Genomic DNA, 17,917 nt, shown 5'->3' on the forward strand with positions numbered 1-17,917 from the left:
GTGCCCTTAATGTCTGATTATTGTATTTGGGAGTCCTACAAATAAAAAGATATCATTTGAGAGGCTGCAGGTGTTGGAAACCTGAAGGGGAGGAAGAGGTCAAGTTCAACATTGATAAGATTGGGTGGCTGTGTGGTTTTGTGCCCCTCCTCCAGAAATAGGGATCTTATCTTTAGTCCTGAACTAAGTTGCACTTGCTTATTCAGGGCTTGTGCATAGCTTTATGAATGCACAGCTTCTGCTTGTGGCTGAAAAATTTTCACACAAATCCATTCTGTCTCAATTGTACCCCTCTTTTAGAAGCCACCCATGCTTTAGTCACCTTACGCCTAGGCTACTGCAACGTGATGTACATGGAGTTGCCATTCAACTCCAGCTGGATATGAATGCAGTGACACAGGCAATTATGGGCCTGCCTCATGTTGTTCATGTAGCACCTTTGCTCTATGAGCTGCACTGAATATTGGCAGGTTTCCAGAGATAATTCAAGGTGTTGGTTATGACTTATAAAGCTGGTGACCTGGATATCTAAAAGGCTTATCTCTCTTCCACAGTTTCAGCTCAACCAGTACAATTGGCCAGAGCAGGCAGGCATATTCCACCTGCTTGTGGAAAGCCTCTGCTCCATTTCTGATTTATCCTTTCTCAGATTTTTTTAAAAATTGGGACATCATATCCATAGAAAGGGAATTCTGATGTCCAATGACTGGTATAATGTTGTGTTCCTTCTAAATTCAGGTACTGTAATGTAGCATATTATAGTAGAGGATGCAGCCCCTGGCCTCTGGTGATTCAAGAAAAGCATTTCAGAATATGCAGCAGTAGCATTAGTGGAGATGTAGTGACATGTGAGAAGACCTTAATATTTCTGCATACATTGTGTGTGTGGGGAGAAACAAACCACAAAGGAATTTGATGGATGCAATATATAAATATATATATGTGTATGTATATGAATATATGTATGTATATATTTTATATATTTTGAGAGATTAGTAATCTACTAATTTATACTTAGTTTTAATTATGGTGGTCTCTAGTTCCTGAATTTCTGTCAGAATTTCTCCATGTTATATTACAACTCTCATTAATCCTCAGAACTATGCTGGTTTGAATTTATTAAAGTTGGATAAAGTTTACATATTGCCAATCTGTGCCAGTAATTGTTTCAGTTAGTATATATCACTCATGTGTCAATAGTAATTGGCTGTCAGAGCAGCACTCCAAATCCCTTACTTTGTCTCTGACTTTTTGTGTTTAATTGGTGTTCCTTATTTCTGGTTCAAGCTTTAATTGCTGGATCGCAGATTCTAGTACGGAAAGGCAACCAACCAAACAGGTTAACTCTTGCAGAATCCAATCTGGATCGGTCACCGGGACCACCAGATAGTTAGTTCTTCCGAGCCTTCGGACTCATTGTTGAAGCACATCCTGGAGCCCTCTGGTCCTGGTGACCGACCCAGATTGGATCCTGCAACGTTATCCCGAGAAAACGTAATACTTTGCCTTCATTCGTGAGGTTAACTCTCGGAAGCCTCTTCAGAACCTTGGTTTAAAGGAAGGTACCTCCATTTGCCAGCAGGAGGCGCTGCTTGCCGGTGTACTCTCACCGTCTTTCTCCCTCCTTCCACTCACCCTGGCGAGGAAATGACCTAAGAGGAAGCCTCCGGCTGTGCAAACAAGGGGGAAGGGGGGGGGGAAACGCACCCCACTCAGCAGCTGAGTTTTAGGAGTTGCCGTCGGACCCCAAAGTGAGTGAAAAGCCAGAGCGGCCTGCCTGCCGGAGGGACGCGCGACAGCTGCTCGGGTCGGGTCAGCTGGGCGCTTCTGCCGGTATCGGGGGGCCGCCGGGGCCAATAGCCGAAGGATGCCCATCCTGCACTTGCACTCCATGCTTGAGCTGCTGCCTTTCTTGCTGCTGCTGCTGCTCTTTTTGGTGGTGGGCTTTATTCTGATATACATCCAGCGACCCGAGCCGGATCCCAAAAAGGTTTAGGGATCCCGGGGGCGTTTTCCCGCGGCAAGATGCCGGCGCGTCCCTGCTGACATCGGAGGCGTGAAAGGCGAGAGAGCAGGTGGGTGTCCGTCCGACTTCTCCTTCTCCTCGCTTTCTCGGGTCTGCCTGAGAAACTGGGGGTGCGGGTCTCTTTAAGGGGGCGGGGCGTTTCCCTCCCCCCACTTGATAAATTGGCTTCCCTGCCTGTTGGAAGAACTGGTTTTAAAAGCACAGGTAATCCTTGATTTAACCACCACGATTGAGCCCAAAATGTATGTTTGCTAAGTGGCATTGAATAAGTGCTCCATTTTGCGACCTTTCTTGCCACACTTGTTAAGCGAATCCCTGCAGTTGTTAAGGTAGTTACACGGTTGCTAAGTGAATCTGGTTTCCCCGGGGGCTTTGTTTGTCAGAAGATCTCAAAAGGTGATCACGTGATTCCGGGATACGGCGGCAACCATCATAAATATGAATCACTTGCCAAGCAATTTAATGTTGATCATGTGACAGTGGAAATGCTGTAATGTTTGTAAGTGTGAAAAATGCTCATAAGTTATTTTTTTCAGTGCCATTGTAACGTTGAATGGTCACTAGATGAACTGTTGTAAGTCGAGGACGACCTGTAGAGCCATCCACCCACACTCAAAGTCTTTGTGGTTGCTTTGTGGGACTGTGTCAACCAATGTTTTATGGGTAGGTATAAAAAAGAAATGAAGAGTATCTCTGGTTTTGCTCCTTTCCAAGGACTTGGTGAACATATCTGTATCCTGTCCTGGGCAACAATATTGAAGTGGTTTGCCGTTAGCTTTTTCCTTTTCTCCAAAAATTACTTTCAGGAGTTGGAATAAAACCATATTTATCATTTATTTAATCTGTGTAGGCACCAATTTCAAATACATGACTCTAAATCATTTATTAGAGTCATTTACAATGTTAAAATGAATAAAAATATATACATAACGCAGCTGGGAAAATAATGAAAAGACATTAACATGATGAGGAAGCAGGCACAGAATCAGGTCTTCAAGGCTTTGTGAAAGGCTAGCAGGGTTGGGCCCAGTCTGATCTCTGGTGGGATGATGTTCCAGAGGTCGGGCATCAGGTAACAGTAGCTCTGGTTTATCCATGTCAGAACAATCTCAGAACAATCAGCAGCCATACTGACTGTTGACCGCTGTGCAGAGAATAATTCATCTTGAAACCTAACTAGAGGTCAAATGCTGTGAATAGGAGAAAGGTTGGTATGACTGCTCTGGTATGTGTATGTAACTGACTTATCAGTTGGGAATTCTCCATGCAATAACAAAGCTGGCTGTGCTCTCCCATTAATAGCATTGCTGTATAATGACAGCAGTTGTCGCAAAAAGGGAGTTGTCATACCCTTTAGTAAGTTCATGGCAGTGCATATTGATTGTCTATACATCGGGACTGTCAAACTTGCGGCCCAGAGGACAGATGCGTCATGCGCTGGCCACGCCCATACCTGATTTAGTGAAGGGGGAAATGGTCCCAATACGTCTTGTGACGCCGCCATGATGCAGCAAGTTTGACACCCCTGCTGTATATAGAGGCTTCTGTACCTCTAGCCAGTTCACCCATTTTACACAAGTAAGTTTTTTATTTTATCTTTTGTTTGATTGATTGCCTGCCTTTTTATTCAAGCAACACACCAACAGCTAGGTATCACACTAGACTCTACACACCTAAACTCTGTTTTTCCATACAGAGACAATAGTAAAGCAATAGATTCCTGTGAGAGAGACTGCCTTCCATAAAGTAAAAAATTGAGGCAAGCCCCCAAACCACTCAGAAACTCAATTCAGGGCACTAGTTTGAAGATTTCCATGGTCTGAGGGTCTGCCTGACTCCTTATGCATTTCTTTATATATTGACAAGTGACCCCTCGCAGATTCTGAAAAACAGAGATCACCATAAGAATGCCTCAGTTACAGAAAGGCTTGGTGTCTCTTTGATTATATCTTGTTGCTTAATTTATTTATTTTCTCAAACCTTTGGATTCTTTAAAAATCTGTTTTATTTTTGCTAAGGAATTCATACTCTGCTTTTCATCTCCTGTTTCAAATGATGACTTTTTTAAATTATGGACTTTTTTTGGGAAGCCATTTGAAAAATGGTTTATTAGTAATTCAGTATAATTATTTATGTTTAATAATAGCTGCTATGAAGCATAAAAACTAAAGAATATTAACAACAGTGCTTTTTAAAATAATTGCTGTGTTTTGATGATACCATAAAGCTATCCAAAAGCAGACCTTTGAATACTGCCTCCAACTATTCCTTTTTGGAATTGAGTTCACTGAATTAGACTGTAATTTGTTTAATTCATACTTTGAATATGTTCCATTTATCTCGGTTCATGCAACATACTAAGCCAGAACACCCATATTATGGCTTAGTGTGGTGTGTGTCTTCCTGTGCTATAGGACCTCCCTATTTTTCTCAGTTCACTGGTAGCAAACCTCGCAGGATTTTCTTATCACATTACTGAAAATCAAGAAGGCTCAAGCAGAGCATCTCATACTATGAAGCTGTGAATTCCTGGGTGAATCTGGGGGAGTTTACTTTTGTCTTTTTTAGGCTTGCACAAGAAAATGCTTTTCCAGAGAGAATACAAGTGTGATCTGAAAGACTTCCAACTTTGCACATGTTACTCTATCTCCAGCAGGTGGCAGAGGTTTACTTTTTCCTAGTGCTTTGTTTCCTTGAAGGGGGGCTTGGTGGGCAAGGGGTGATCAGAGTTATAAGTATGAAAAAGAGAAAATACTGGCTCGCCTTTCTTCTCTCGTTTTCTGTCTTTTCTTGGCCCAACTGGAAAAAGTCAGGGAGCAAGGCAGGCAAGGAATACTCCAGTTGTTCCACATTTGTCTTTAGTAGAAGGAGATGTACATGTTCAATTAGTATGATAGGAGCGGAAATAAGTGCAATAAGTATTATAAATTGCCTGTCAGCCTTTTGAGGGTGCTGACCCCAGCGTTCCTCCCTCTTAGCCAAACAGGCTGGAGCTGCTGATAGTTGCAATTTCGCAGCTTCTGAAGGATTACACAGATTCATTTGTTTTGGGGAGTCATGATACCAGAATAATCGGAAATTCCTGATATGATACCCTAATTCAAAAATGTTAAATGGGAAATACAGCGGTTAGGTAGCAGAAGAGGTACAAGCCAAGGTTTCATTAAGTTAAAGGAGAAGAATTCAAGACAAGGAAACATATTGATGGATGGATTTCAGGAATGGTACTTTACAAAGAATTGTTAACATTTGGGGGGGGGGGAGTAAACAAAGAACAGATGAAATTGAACAAGGAGAGTGAAACAGAGATACTTTAACTAGGGGCTTAGAGATGTAGGGACCAAGAAGTAGACTGCTCAAGAGTCCCCAATACCAGATGTTAACGAGGAAGTTAATAAAATATTAACACAATTGCTCTTCTTCTTTGAATATACCTTCCAACCTCTATTCTTTGAGTAGATTCTAGATCTCCAAAATGTTTTCCATGGTTTCCTGTCATGTCTTGTCAACTCAACTTTTGCCTGACTGCGCAAAAACTGAGGAATTTTGATGACTGAGCAGTCTGCTTGGCCCTGGATTCAGAAACTGTGCATTTGGCTTACTGGAGTAGGGAAGCCAATGATGTTAGATTGTTTTGCACACTGGAGCACCTTATTTTCAAATAATAGAGGAAGGAGAAATAGCTTTACAGGAACAGCAATTATTCAATTGGAGTACTAGCTGCCTGTGTTGGAAAAGAATCTTCCCCAGGTTTGTTTTTTTCTTCATTTGTTATCCAAGGGTTTTATTTCCTTTTAGCAACTCCAGTAGTACTGTTTTTCTCTTTGCATGGGTTATAGAGCCTCATCTAGGGAAGAACCAATGCACATTTGTCGCAGATCCAAAGAAACTGTTTATGATTTCTCCTCTCTCCACAGGTCCTGCTAACTGAGCAGCTTCCGTGACTAATAGCACTTGAAAGAGGGAAAGGGATGGAGGAGACAAGCAAAGATGACTATAAAATATATTCATTTGATTCAGAAGTTCAGCAGTTACTGAAAACAGCACTCAAAGGTTAGTGGCTCTTTCTCTGTCCCCCCACTTCGCTTTTCCATTTCTTCCTTGGCCCCCAAATACACAATCTTTATAGAGTTTATAAACAAATGAAGAGATTGCTGCCATGAGAATCTTCTGATTCCTTAAACTCTGCCCCAGAGGCTTTTTCTTCAGGAGCTAAAGAGGACACATGCATAGGTAAGATTTTTTCTGTAGTTTCACCCAATTGTTGACTAATCTAATCCAAAATACACACTTGGCATTTATTTTATTGAACTATTGGACACTGTTTACTTCAGCACACTTGTAGTGCATGCAAGTAGGAAAATCTGGCATATCCTAGTTCCTGTTTTTTGCCCGCTGAACTTTTTGGTACATGTTTCCAAGTTCACTTGGAATGGTATTTGATGTGGCACTGCTATAATTTCTGTCAAATAGATTTACATTTCTTTCGATCTAGAATTGATTGTTGCCTCTTCTTCTGTAGATCCCAGCAGTGTGGATCTGGAGAAAGTGGCCAATATAATTGTGGACCAGTCCTTAAAAGATTGTGTATTCAGTAAAGAGGCAGGGCGCATCTGTTATGCCATCACTCAGGTGAGAGATCGAATAGTCCTTCTTCTGAGAATTAGTAAGAAGTTTAATGCCATTTTCCACATTCAACTACGTTACACCTTGGATTCTGTTTGTCGATATTCGGCATTGTTTTCATACCTGTGAATGGGGTGGGATGATGTTCCTATTTCTAGTTTGAGATAGATTTGTATAATGTAATATAAGATAGTAATAACAATACAATAATGCTATCCTCCCCTCATAATATGGTATATACATAATATGCTATAATAATACAACATCATATAGTGTAATTAATTAATTCCATATAAAGGAGCCTGTAGGTTTCATTAAAACAGGGTTCTGGGCATGCCTGTCATTCAGGAGCCATGCTTCCTTTCCACAGATGGAGCTTGGCTTGCCCTGACCCGCAGAACATGTTTGGCATCCAGCCCAGAGGAGAGGATAGAAGCTGAATCTATCCCTTCAACTACAGCCCCTGATTTGGTGAGCAAAACTCATTAAATAACCCATTTAAGTTTTGCCTCCCTCCACATTTTGTGCCTCTAGAGGCTCCTGCTTCTTTAGGCATGTTTTGTCTTCCTATAGTTGGGGTTGAAAAGTGTGGGTGAGAGAGAGAAATGGAGGTAGAGCACAGTTCTCCTTTCCAAGCCCAGTTGCACCGAAATAGCAAAAGGCGGGAAGATTCGTATTGTATTCAAGTACATGGGACAGGATTGTACTACAATATCACAGGTGTTTTGTCACTTTTCACCACTGTACAAATGCTTACAAGATAAAAATCCTGTGCTACCACCAATGTTTCCTCAAGACCAGGAAGCAGATGTGCAAGACATGATATCTACTGGCTGGGAGGCAGTTTATAGGAAATTTCGTTGGCGTAACTTTAATCTAATTCTTCCTTTCCAGTCTCCTAATTTCATGACTTAAAGGCATAGGAAAAATGCTGGATTCTTCCTCTATGCCTGGGCCTGCTGAGCTGGGAGATAGTCCAAGCAAATCAAGGAGAAATTAACTTCAGAGGCCCTAATTGTACATGTCGGGTGCTTTCAAATTTCAGTTCCAGTAGGAATGGAGATGCATCTGGTGCATGTCATTCTCTTTTGACATCTGGGGATCACTAGTTCCCTTCACCATCCCTTTCCTCACTGACCCCTTTCTTGGTCTCTTGTTCGCGGACTGTCTGGGTCAGAGTTGTGTGCAACAATTGCGATGCTGTAGATGTGAGCGATGTAAAGGGAACACGGACAGCGATTTCTTTTGATTGCTTATAGCTTATATAGCTTTCCCTTGGAAAAGGTTAAGCTTTCCCTTAACAGCTTGATGTTTATCACAGGTGGAAAGCAAACAAACAGGCCAAAGTATCTTCCGGCGGTGCCTTCTCAACCGACTGCAGCAAGAGTATAAGGACCGTGATGAGTTGCGAGCCCATTCCCTCCAAGCCTGGATCTGCTATGTCACTTTTATCTGTAACATCTTTGACTACCTGAGGGTAAGGGGATCCTATTGAGAACACTCAAATGCCTCAGATCAACATTCAGAGTTGGCCTGGTATTGGTTCATGTCTTTTTTCCCCCAAAACTTACTTTAAGTAACTTCAGTATACAGTAGTCCACAACCTATGACAGGGGTCACCAACTTTTCGGACCTCAGGGACCACTAAATTCATAATTTTAAATCCTGTGGACCACTAATATGATCTGCCTAATGACTGGCTGGGTGGGCGTGGCTAGGTGGTGATGTGACTGGGTGGGAGTGGCCAACTTGATGTCACTCATGTCAAGGGCACCTTGCCAGCCTCATCTCACCCCTTCCAGCCACTCCTTGCCTGCCCACTTGGGCTCCTTAAGCCCCAACAGGAAGCAGTTAATAATAAATAATAATAATAATAATAATAATGATAATTATTATTATTATTATTATTATTATTATTATTATTATTATTATTATTATTATTTTATACCGCCCTTCTCCCGAAGGACTCAGGGCGGTGAACAGGCAGACAAAATAATACAATACATTACAATAAAAACACTATTTAAAAAACTTATTAAATAAAGCCTAAATTTAAAATACAATACAAAATATAAAATAAACCCCAATAAAATCCATGTTTAAAAACCCTATTAAGCCAGTCCTGCTTGGAAGAATAGATATGTTTTAATAGATATGTTGTAGTTGTTGGATCTAAGCAGCCACCATGAGAAAGAGTTGGCAAAACAGCTCAGTTCAAATTGGATCTGACCAAGGAGGAGGCTCAGCAGAAGCACCTCAGTGAGGACTACAAGCATAGGCTTTCCAAGCAGAGGAAAGACTTGCAGGAGTGCATGACCAGATATCGGCACCTGGAGGCTCAGTGGACTGAGATAGTCAGCCAGTTCCAGGCCATGATACAGTCCGTGTGGAACAATGCCCTCCGGCTCTTCGCCACCAGCGGCGCTTCCACCCAGCCTTCGCCCAAAGCCCTGCACCAGGAAACTGAAGCAGACCCCAAATCGGAATTTCTGCCCCCCTCCGACCCACACAAAAAGATCCCAAAGGGGGAGACTCTGTGCAATAACACAAGCGTTCATTGCAGCCCAGGGGCCGTAGTTTGAAGACCCCTGATTTAGTGCAATATAAAAAATGCAAATAATTTTCTGGATCACTAGTTCCTTCACCATCCCTTTCCTCACTGACCCTTTCTTGGTCTCTTGTTCGCGGACTGTCTGGGTCAGAGTTGTGTGCAACAATTGCGATGCTGTAGATGTGAGCGATGTAAAGGGAACACGGACAGCGATTTCTTTTGATTGCTTATAGCTTATATAGCTTTCCCTTGGAAAAGGTTAAGCTTTCCCTTAACAGCTTGATGTTTATCACAGGTGGAAAGCAAACAAACAGGCCAAAGTATCTTCCGGCGGTGCCTTCTCAACCGACTGCAGCAAGAGTATAAGGACCGTGATGAGTTGCGAGCCCATTCCCTCCAAGCCTGGATCTGCTATGTCACTTTTATCTGTAACATCTTTGACTACCTGAGGGTAAGGGGATCCTATTGAGAACACTCAAATGCCTCAGATCAACATTCAGAGTTGGCCTGGTATTGGTTCATGTCTTTTTTCCCCCAAAACTTACTTTAAGTAACTTCAGTATACAGTAGTCCACAACCTATGACAGGGGTCACCAACTTTTCGGACCTCAGGGACCACTAAATTCATAATTTTAAATCCTGTGGACCACTAATATGATCTGCCTAATGACTGGCTGGGTGGGCGTGGCTAGGTGGTCACGTGACTGGGTGGGCATGGCCAACTTGATGTCACTCATGTCGAAGGGCACCTTGCCAGCCTCATCTCACCCCTTCCAGCCACTCCTTGCCTGCCCACTTGGGCTCCTTAAGCCCCAACAGGAAGCAGTTAATAATAAATAATAATAATAATAATAATAATGATAATTATTATTATTATTATTATTATTATTATTATTATTATTATTATTATTATTATTATTATTATTTAATTTTTATACCGCCCTTCTCCCGAAGGACTCAGGGCGGTGAACAGGCAGACAAAATAATACAATACATTACAATAAAAACACTATTTAAAAAACTTATTAAATAAAGCCTAAATTTAAAATACAATACAAAATATAAAATAAACCCCAATAAAATCCATGTTTAAAAACCCTATTAAGCCAGTCCTGCTTGGAAGAATAGATATGTTTTAATAGATATGTTGTAGTTGTTGGATCTAAGCAGCCACCATGAGAAAGAGTTGGCAAAACAGCTCAGTTCAAATTGGATCTGACCAAGGAGGAGGCTCAGCAGAAGCACCTCAGTGAGGACTACAAGCATAGGCTTTCCAAGCAGAGGAAAGACTTGCAGGAGTGCATGACCAGATATCGGCACCTGGAGGCTCAGTGGACTGAGATAGTCAGCCAGTTCCAGGCCATGATACAGTCCGTGTGGAACAATGCCCTCCGGCTCTTCGCCACCAGCGGCGCTTCCACCCAGCCTTCGCCCAAAGCCCTGCACCAGGAAACTGAAGCAGACCCCAAATCGGAATTTCTGCCCCCCTCCGACCCACACAAAAAGATCCCAAAGGGGGAGACTCTGTGCAATAACACAAGCGTTCATTGCAGCCCAGGGGCCGTAGTTTGAAGACCCCTGATTTAGTGCAATATAAAAAATGCAAATAATTTTTCTGCGGATCACCAAAATTTTCTCACAGACCACCAGTTGGTGACCGCTGACCTATGACCATAACAGTCCAGAATTTCAGTCATAAGTCGTTGCAACCGTAAGTCAAGGCAACCTGTGACCAGAGCCAATTTTTTTTTACAATTTTTGTTGCGGTCATTAAGCAATAGAATAGAATAGAATAGAATTTTATTGGCCAAGTGTGATTATCTAATTATCAAATATCTAAATCAGTGAAAAATACCATGAGCTTTTTTTCTGCATTGCTTTTAGTTAACAATAGTTACTTGCTTAGTTTTTTTTAAAATCTCCAAGTGGTGTTAAGAAGTTGAAGATTGGGTGTGGGGGTTAAACATTCCAAAATGCTTATGAATGTGACAAGTCCACAATCTGTTAACAGGTCAACAATATGCCCATGATGGCATTGGTAAATCCTGTTTATGACTGCCTCTTCCGATTGGCACAGCCTGATAGTCTGCAGAAAGAGGAGGAGGTGAGTTTTCTTGGAACAAACAGTGTTAAATCACAGCTCGGGTGAATCATTAAAACTAAAAGAAAAGGGAAAGGTGGAATAAACTTGAATGAAGAAAGTCTTGTCTTATGGAGAGGAGTTGGGGATTACATGCAAGGAAGTCAAGGTGTAAAGTTGTCATGAATCAAGGGGTTACAGTGTATGTTAGAAAGTATGAATTGGTGTCAAGTAGTTTATCGTAGGTGCATATGAAAGTAGGGATCAGTTGGTTAGTGTCAGATGCATGTTACATTCCAATGAATTGGAATTCCAATGAAAGAATCAGAACTTTTGGATGCAGTTGCAAAATATTTTGAATCTACTATAAGAAGAGTACTGAAAAAGTTATTGAACCATTCAGAGTCCCAAGGAATGAGAATGGGTATTGTTTAATGAGAATATGTTTAAAACTATTCCTATATGCACCTGGAAAAAGAAACAATTGCCATAATCCTTGGCCAGAATGGCCACATCTAGATGGCATTACCTTGAAGACGGATAGGCCTTGAACTGCATTTATTTTTGTGGGTGGGTAATGGGCTGGAAGAGCCACTTCAAGGACATGTGTGGTAAGGCTCTCAATTCTTCAAGATGTTCATTGCTTTCTTGCCTTAAGGTGGACTGCCTGGTGCTGCAGCTGCACCGCATTGGTGAACAGCTGGAAAAGATGAACAGTCAGAGGATGGATGAGCTCTTTTCCCTTCTGCGTGATGGATTCCTTCTGCAGGAGGGTCTCAGCTCCCTGTCCCAATTGCTACTCCTGGAGATCATTGAGTTCCGGGCCACTGATTGGAAAATGACAGCAGCAGCCCAGAAGTATTATTACAGTGAGGTCACCGACTGAACACTTGAACCACCAGCAAACCCTGCATTCGCACTATTTTCACCAGCAAACTTTACACCAAAGCTGCAACTTATATAATGTTTTTTTTTAAAAAAAATATTCCTAACTCTTTTGTTATAGAACATGTGCCCTGCTCCTTTGTGCCAGGGAACTGCTGCCTAAAACTGAGGAGCTGGGAGAACACTTAAAAAAAAGAGAGAGAAGCAGATACTTGGCCACTGCTGCTCCTGTTGCATTGCACTAAATACTGGCTTGTATTGCGTCCTTTTGCAGGCTGGGCTGATATTTTACGCAGGGAGGTTTTCTCTCCCTTATTTTCAATTTAGCAACATAAATGGCAGGTTTTAAAAACTAGCCTAGGATTCATTTCACATAAACTTCAAAGAAATGCCAACTCTTTCAGGCCTGTATTGGTAAGTCTTTGTTTCGCTTAATATTTGGTAATTGGCCTGTTAATCCATTTTTGAAAAAGGAAAATAATTCTGTGGATCAAAGCTCAAGTGTTATTTGCTTCTTTGTAACCAAGCTTTCTCCAAGGGAACTATTAATCACTCTGGAACCCAAGCAGTGCCTAGACAAGACTAGTCTGAAATCAAAATGTTTCTTTTATCCTCGACTATAGGAAAGTAGTCTGACAAGGAGAAGTTAATAAGGGAGATTTTGATGGACAATCTTATCACTTCCAACCAGCATATAAAATGGCATAATCCAAGGAGGGCTCCTTTGATAGTTAAACTTTACCTACTTAGATGCAAAATCTATCACAATAAAAAGGCTTATTTTATGGGGGGAAAAATTGGATGAGAAAGGAGTTTTTCTCTCCTTTTTCCACGTCCCCCTTAAGCAAAACCACCCTGGTAATTAAACATGTACTTTAGATTCTTTAAAGGCTACAGAGTTCTCTCCTTGAATAAAGGGGAAAATCTTTTTATTAATGTGGATTTCTTCAACACAATGCCTTCCAGGTGTGAATTTTAACCCTATGGAAGTTCAAATCCAAAGCAACTGGTGCAGTACTGGGTTTCACTTACCTTTGCTACTGATTAGCAAATGTGAGTGAATGCACCAGGTCTGCACACAAGCAGACGCTTCTGCGCATGTGTGTGATGATGTGCAGGTGGGCAGAGCCACCCGCTACCGATTCACCTGAACCAGGTCGAACCGGTAGAAACCCACCACTGATCTGGTGGGCACAAGATTGTGGAAGTCCACCAGAATATAGTATGCCCTAAGAAGCTACTGCCCAGCAATTCTTGAGGCTTCAGAAGGATAGCTCTGGTTTCTAACTGACCCTGCAAACAGCACTTTTTTTTAAAAAAGAGGCTATCATTGGGTACTTTGATCTTTCTCCAAGTATAGGAAAATACTATGCAAATATTTTCCACTTCAGCTTTCTTCTGAGCTAGGTCAGATTTTAGCTAAGATGGCATCTTCTGCCTCCAGAAGATGCAAGCAACAGACTTTTACAAAGCCACAACAGAATTAGCCCTTTTGGGGAATAGGTAACAATTCATTTTATAACATTTCTCTCCAACAATACTTTAAACCAATGTACTGTAAATTTATCTTAAGAGAATTGGTTCTGTTTGGAACTTTTATAAAGTATTTTACACTTCTGCCTCCACTCTTTTTTTTTTAATTCTAAACCAAATTAAATCAGGGAATAATCATTAAGCTAGAGGCATGAGATGACCTTTCATCAGACAGAAACCATAAATGGTATCCTATGTGGAATCAGCAAAACATGTTGCTACCTGAAGTGCTTATTATTCAAGATTCTAGCCTTTCAATTTATTCATTTTGTCTTTCTACATCAGTGGTAGTCAACCTGGTCCCTACCGCCCACTAGTGGGCGTTCCAGCTTTCATGATGGGCGGTAGGGGTTTTGTCCGATACTGAAGCACTTTCCTTTTTTTTAATTTGACTTTTAAAAATTTTTTCATAGCATTATTTAAAAACATTTTCATTAGGTTTTCATAAAATTCTGAAAATATACTATTTGTATCGCCCGCACATAAGTTTAGTTCACACTATGCAAGTGAAACTTAATGGCACTATAGTGCGACCGCAAACAAAAGAGCCATGTCCCAGAATAGCTTGCGCATCTCCCCCCACCACCCAGCTGTAACAGACAAGCAGAGCTGGTAGCCGGCACCCCCTCAACCCCAATCCATGATGTGCGAGAGGCATACGCAGATGATGATACCCAGTGCATTACTGTGGAACCGATGGGCAGTTAGAAAATTTTACTACTAACAGAGATACAAAAATGGGCGGTAGGTATAAAAAGGTTGACTACCCCTATTCTACATCATCATGAAGGTTTCTCCAAGAATAGTATATTTACAACTCATATATAGTGGTATGTCAACCTTACGTTAGTTTTGCCATGGAAATGATATAAGGGTATCAGTATGTAGAACAACATTTATCCATTCACTAGTTTTATAATCTTTATCATTCTCAAAACATCATACAACTCATCTTCACCCTGTTCTGTATATGGAAAAATTAAAGGATCAGAAAGTATCCAATTAATACGTGGTATGTTGCTGAATAGATACAACTGGATTATGGGCTAGTTCAGTCATGTCAGAGGACAATCAAATTGTATTTCAAAGATAAATGGGTATCCTCCATTCCTAAGACACATCTGTATTTTTGTAAGTCACATTAATAGGGTTTCAGCATAGTCCCTTCACAAATTTATGTCTCTTATCACTATTAAGAAAAGAACAAAGGCTGACTAAAATTGTGAGGATATTTACTGTTCAAAGGGAGACATATGAAATTGTGAGAAATATGGGAAGTAATCAGAAAATAAGTTCTAAAGCTAAGCCAGCAGATCTGAAAACTGGCATAATGCCTAGGGCTAAGAGACTGGAAGTGGTCAGTTTACATTCCAATAGCAAATAAAGGGGATTTAACAGTGTGCAGTTATTATAAGGTAAAGGTTCCCCTCACACATCTGTGCTAGTCGTTCCTGACTCTAGGGGGTGGTGCTCATCTCCGTTTCAAAGCCGAAGAGCCAGCGCTGTCAGAAGACATCTCTGTGGTCATGTGGCCAGCATGACTCAACGCCAAAGGCGCACGGAACACTGTTACCTTCCCACCAAAGGTGGTCCCTATTTTTTTCTACTTGCATTTTTATGTGCTTTCGAAACTGCTAGGTTGGCAGAAGCTGGGACAAGTAACAGGAGCTCACCCCGTTACACGGCAGCACTAGGGATTCGAACCGCTGAGCTGCCGACCTTTCGATCGACAAGCTCAACGTCCTAGCCCCTAAGCCACCGCGTCCCTTTTGCAGTTATTATACACTATCACTAATTTGATATGCTACAGAAATAACACTTAGGAATATCCAATATAGATTAGAGTTCTACATGAAAAATAGATGCCAGATATTCAAGCTGGCTTTAGAAAAGGCCAAGGAACACAAGACATTATTCCTCATGTATTCCACATAATTGAGAAAGGCAAAGCATACTGAAAAGCAGTTAGTATGATTAAAGTGATTAAAGAAAAACTGTTGATTCTGTTAATTGTGCAATGAGCTTAGAAAAATAGAAATCCCAGAACATTTCACTGTCCTCACTGAGAAACCTGTTCACAGATCAATAAACCAGACACAAAATGGTCAGAACATGGTGAAACAGATGCTCTGGATTGGCATAAGAGTGAGGCAAATCTGTATATTCCTGTCTTTTTTATTCAACCTACATGCTGAATATTGAGGGAAGCTAGATTGGAAAATGCTATATATGTTTTTAAGAGACATTGGAAAATGCTATATAAGTTTTTAAGAGACATAAATAATCTCCATTATGCTAATAATACTATTCTGATTAGGAAAAATGCAAAATATCTACAAGTTCTAGCAATAAGGGTCAAGGAGCACAGTAGGAATCTGGAACTAAAATATAAAGAATACCAAGCTAATGACAACAGGTAGAACAGTCAACCTTAGAATTGACAGAGATAAGGAAGGTATCTTCTGCCTTTTAGGATCAGCCAAAAAAAATAAACAAAAAATAAGAAATAGGTTGTAGACTAGAGGAAGCCATGAAGATATTGGAAAAGATATTCAGATGTGTCAATACCTACAGAATAGTGCAGCAATGCTATTCCCTGTGATTTTAGGGAAGATAAAGGGGAACCTTGAAGAAGCAGAAGAATATTGACATTTTTGAAGGTTGGTTATTGGAGATAATTTCTGAGAATACCATAGCTAGCCAAAAACCAATGGATCATTGAATAAATCAACCCAGAGTTCTCATATGAAGCACACATGATCACAATCAAATAATTCTAATTTGGACAAATTATGTAAAAACCTAGTTCTGGAGAAGGTTCCAATGCTGGGAAAGATAGAAGGCCAGAGAAAACGACCAACACTCAGCAAAGTCCACTTAGTTACAGTGAATGCCATTGCTGTTTTCCAGTGCTGGAAAACCAGAACCACCAGGTTAGCAACAAATTAATACAGAGAAAATCTATGTGGCTACCAAGAGCTGAAACTAACTGGATGGCACATATTTAATCAATCACACATGAAATGCCTGCAGAAAAAGATTAAGGCACCAACATATTTATAGTAACAATTATATGCTTTTTCCATAATGAATACCTACAATGCAACTCCCCAGACTGGCCCTAATAAATGATTCATAGTATACACTTCATCCTTCATCTAGATTAGGGGTGTCAAACTCGTGGCCTGTGGGCCGGATGTGTCACGCGCTGGCCATGCCCACCCCCATTTTAGTGAAGGGGAGAAAAAGTTGTGATATGTCACGTGACAACACGTTAGACACCCCTGATCTAGATTCTCCAAGAAAAGAATTGCCTTGAAATTTTTAAGTTTGGCTTCCCATTCCCCAAATTAACTTATCATTGATAAGTTCAGAACACAACTGTCATATCCTTAGTAGCTAGTAGAGAAGATGGTTGATTCTATACTTGAAAAAATCTAGAAACTCAGCATATTTCAATTTTTGAGAAGGACTAAATATGATAATTCCAAGATAGCCCATAAAGGCACATTTTTAATTCAAGGAAAACAATATACTTTGTGGTAAGAGCTAGAGTTTTCTTTTACGGGAATGCGAATTTACCACTTCAGAAGGCCACCTATTACACTGGTTGACCATGGAACAAAGTTATGTCCAACCCTGAGAGATTTCTGGGGTTTTGAATGTATAAGAAACTTATTTCTGGGACCTAGTGACTGATGATTTTTACTAGAGGTAAATTATTTCCCCCCAAATACTATTTTTAGTTCCATCTATCCAATTCTGTTGCTAATACTACTTCAAATTTACTTTGATAATTTATCTCTAGGTATCACTCATGCTACTGAAACCACTCAGGCGCAGATGAAAAAAATCAAATCACCCCTAAATGCAGCCAAGCAAATTAATATTACTTAAAAATAAAAAGGGTTATAATCTAATGATTTATTATTTTCTTCTTAAAAAGTTCATTATTGCTGTTAATTCCTACACCAGGTTTAGGTCATGTGTTGTATATATTTTATTAATAAATGGAAATATTAAAATGTTTGGCATTCTTGCCTGCTACCTCCAGAAGGTATCAGCAAGCTTGAAATATTTCAATCAAGTAGAATTTGTGTGTTGTAGATAAGGGGCTTATAATTTAAAACCAGTACATGTTATTTAAATAGGAATGAAGTAGAATAAGCTATATAATAATTATGACACTGGATGCAGACAGATAAGACTTTTGGCA

The 17,917-nt window shown here is 40.5% G+C and overlaps 1 protein-coding gene and 1 long non-coding RNA gene across 2 annotated transcripts; both read left to right on the plus strand.

Annotated features, from left to right (window-relative positions):
• The first annotated feature begins 1,611 nt into the window (after nucleotides 1-1,611).
• On the plus strand, nucleotides 1,612-5,477 carry LOC131191736 (uncharacterized). Its single transcript, XR_009153570.1, has 3 exons — nucleotides 1,612-2,075; nucleotides 2,563-2,689; nucleotides 3,129-5,477. It is a non-coding gene; the product is annotated as an uncharacterized LOC131191736 (long non-coding RNA).
• A 499-nt stretch (nucleotides 5,478-5,976) lies between these two features.
• Nucleotides 5,977-13,787, plus strand: MIF4GD (MIF4G domain containing). Its single transcript, XM_058170168.1, has 5 exons — nucleotides 5,977-6,079; nucleotides 6,549-6,658; nucleotides 7,974-8,129; nucleotides 11,215-11,307; nucleotides 11,942-13,787. Exons 1-5 carry the CDS (start codon nucleotides 5,998-6,000, stop codon nucleotides 12,167-12,169), a joined length of 669 nt encoding a protein of 222 aa, XP_058026151.1. The 5' UTR covers nucleotides 5,977-5,997; the 3' UTR covers nucleotides 12,170-13,787.
• The last annotated feature ends 4,130 nt before the right edge of the window (nucleotides 13,788-17,917 follow it).

This window comes from Ahaetulla prasina, chromosome 2, assembly GCF_028640845.1.
Source record: "Ahaetulla prasina isolate Xishuangbanna chromosome 2, ASM2864084v1, whole genome shotgun sequence".
NCBI classification, from domain to species: Eukaryota; Metazoa; Chordata; class Lepidosauria; order Squamata; family Colubridae; genus Ahaetulla; species Ahaetulla prasina.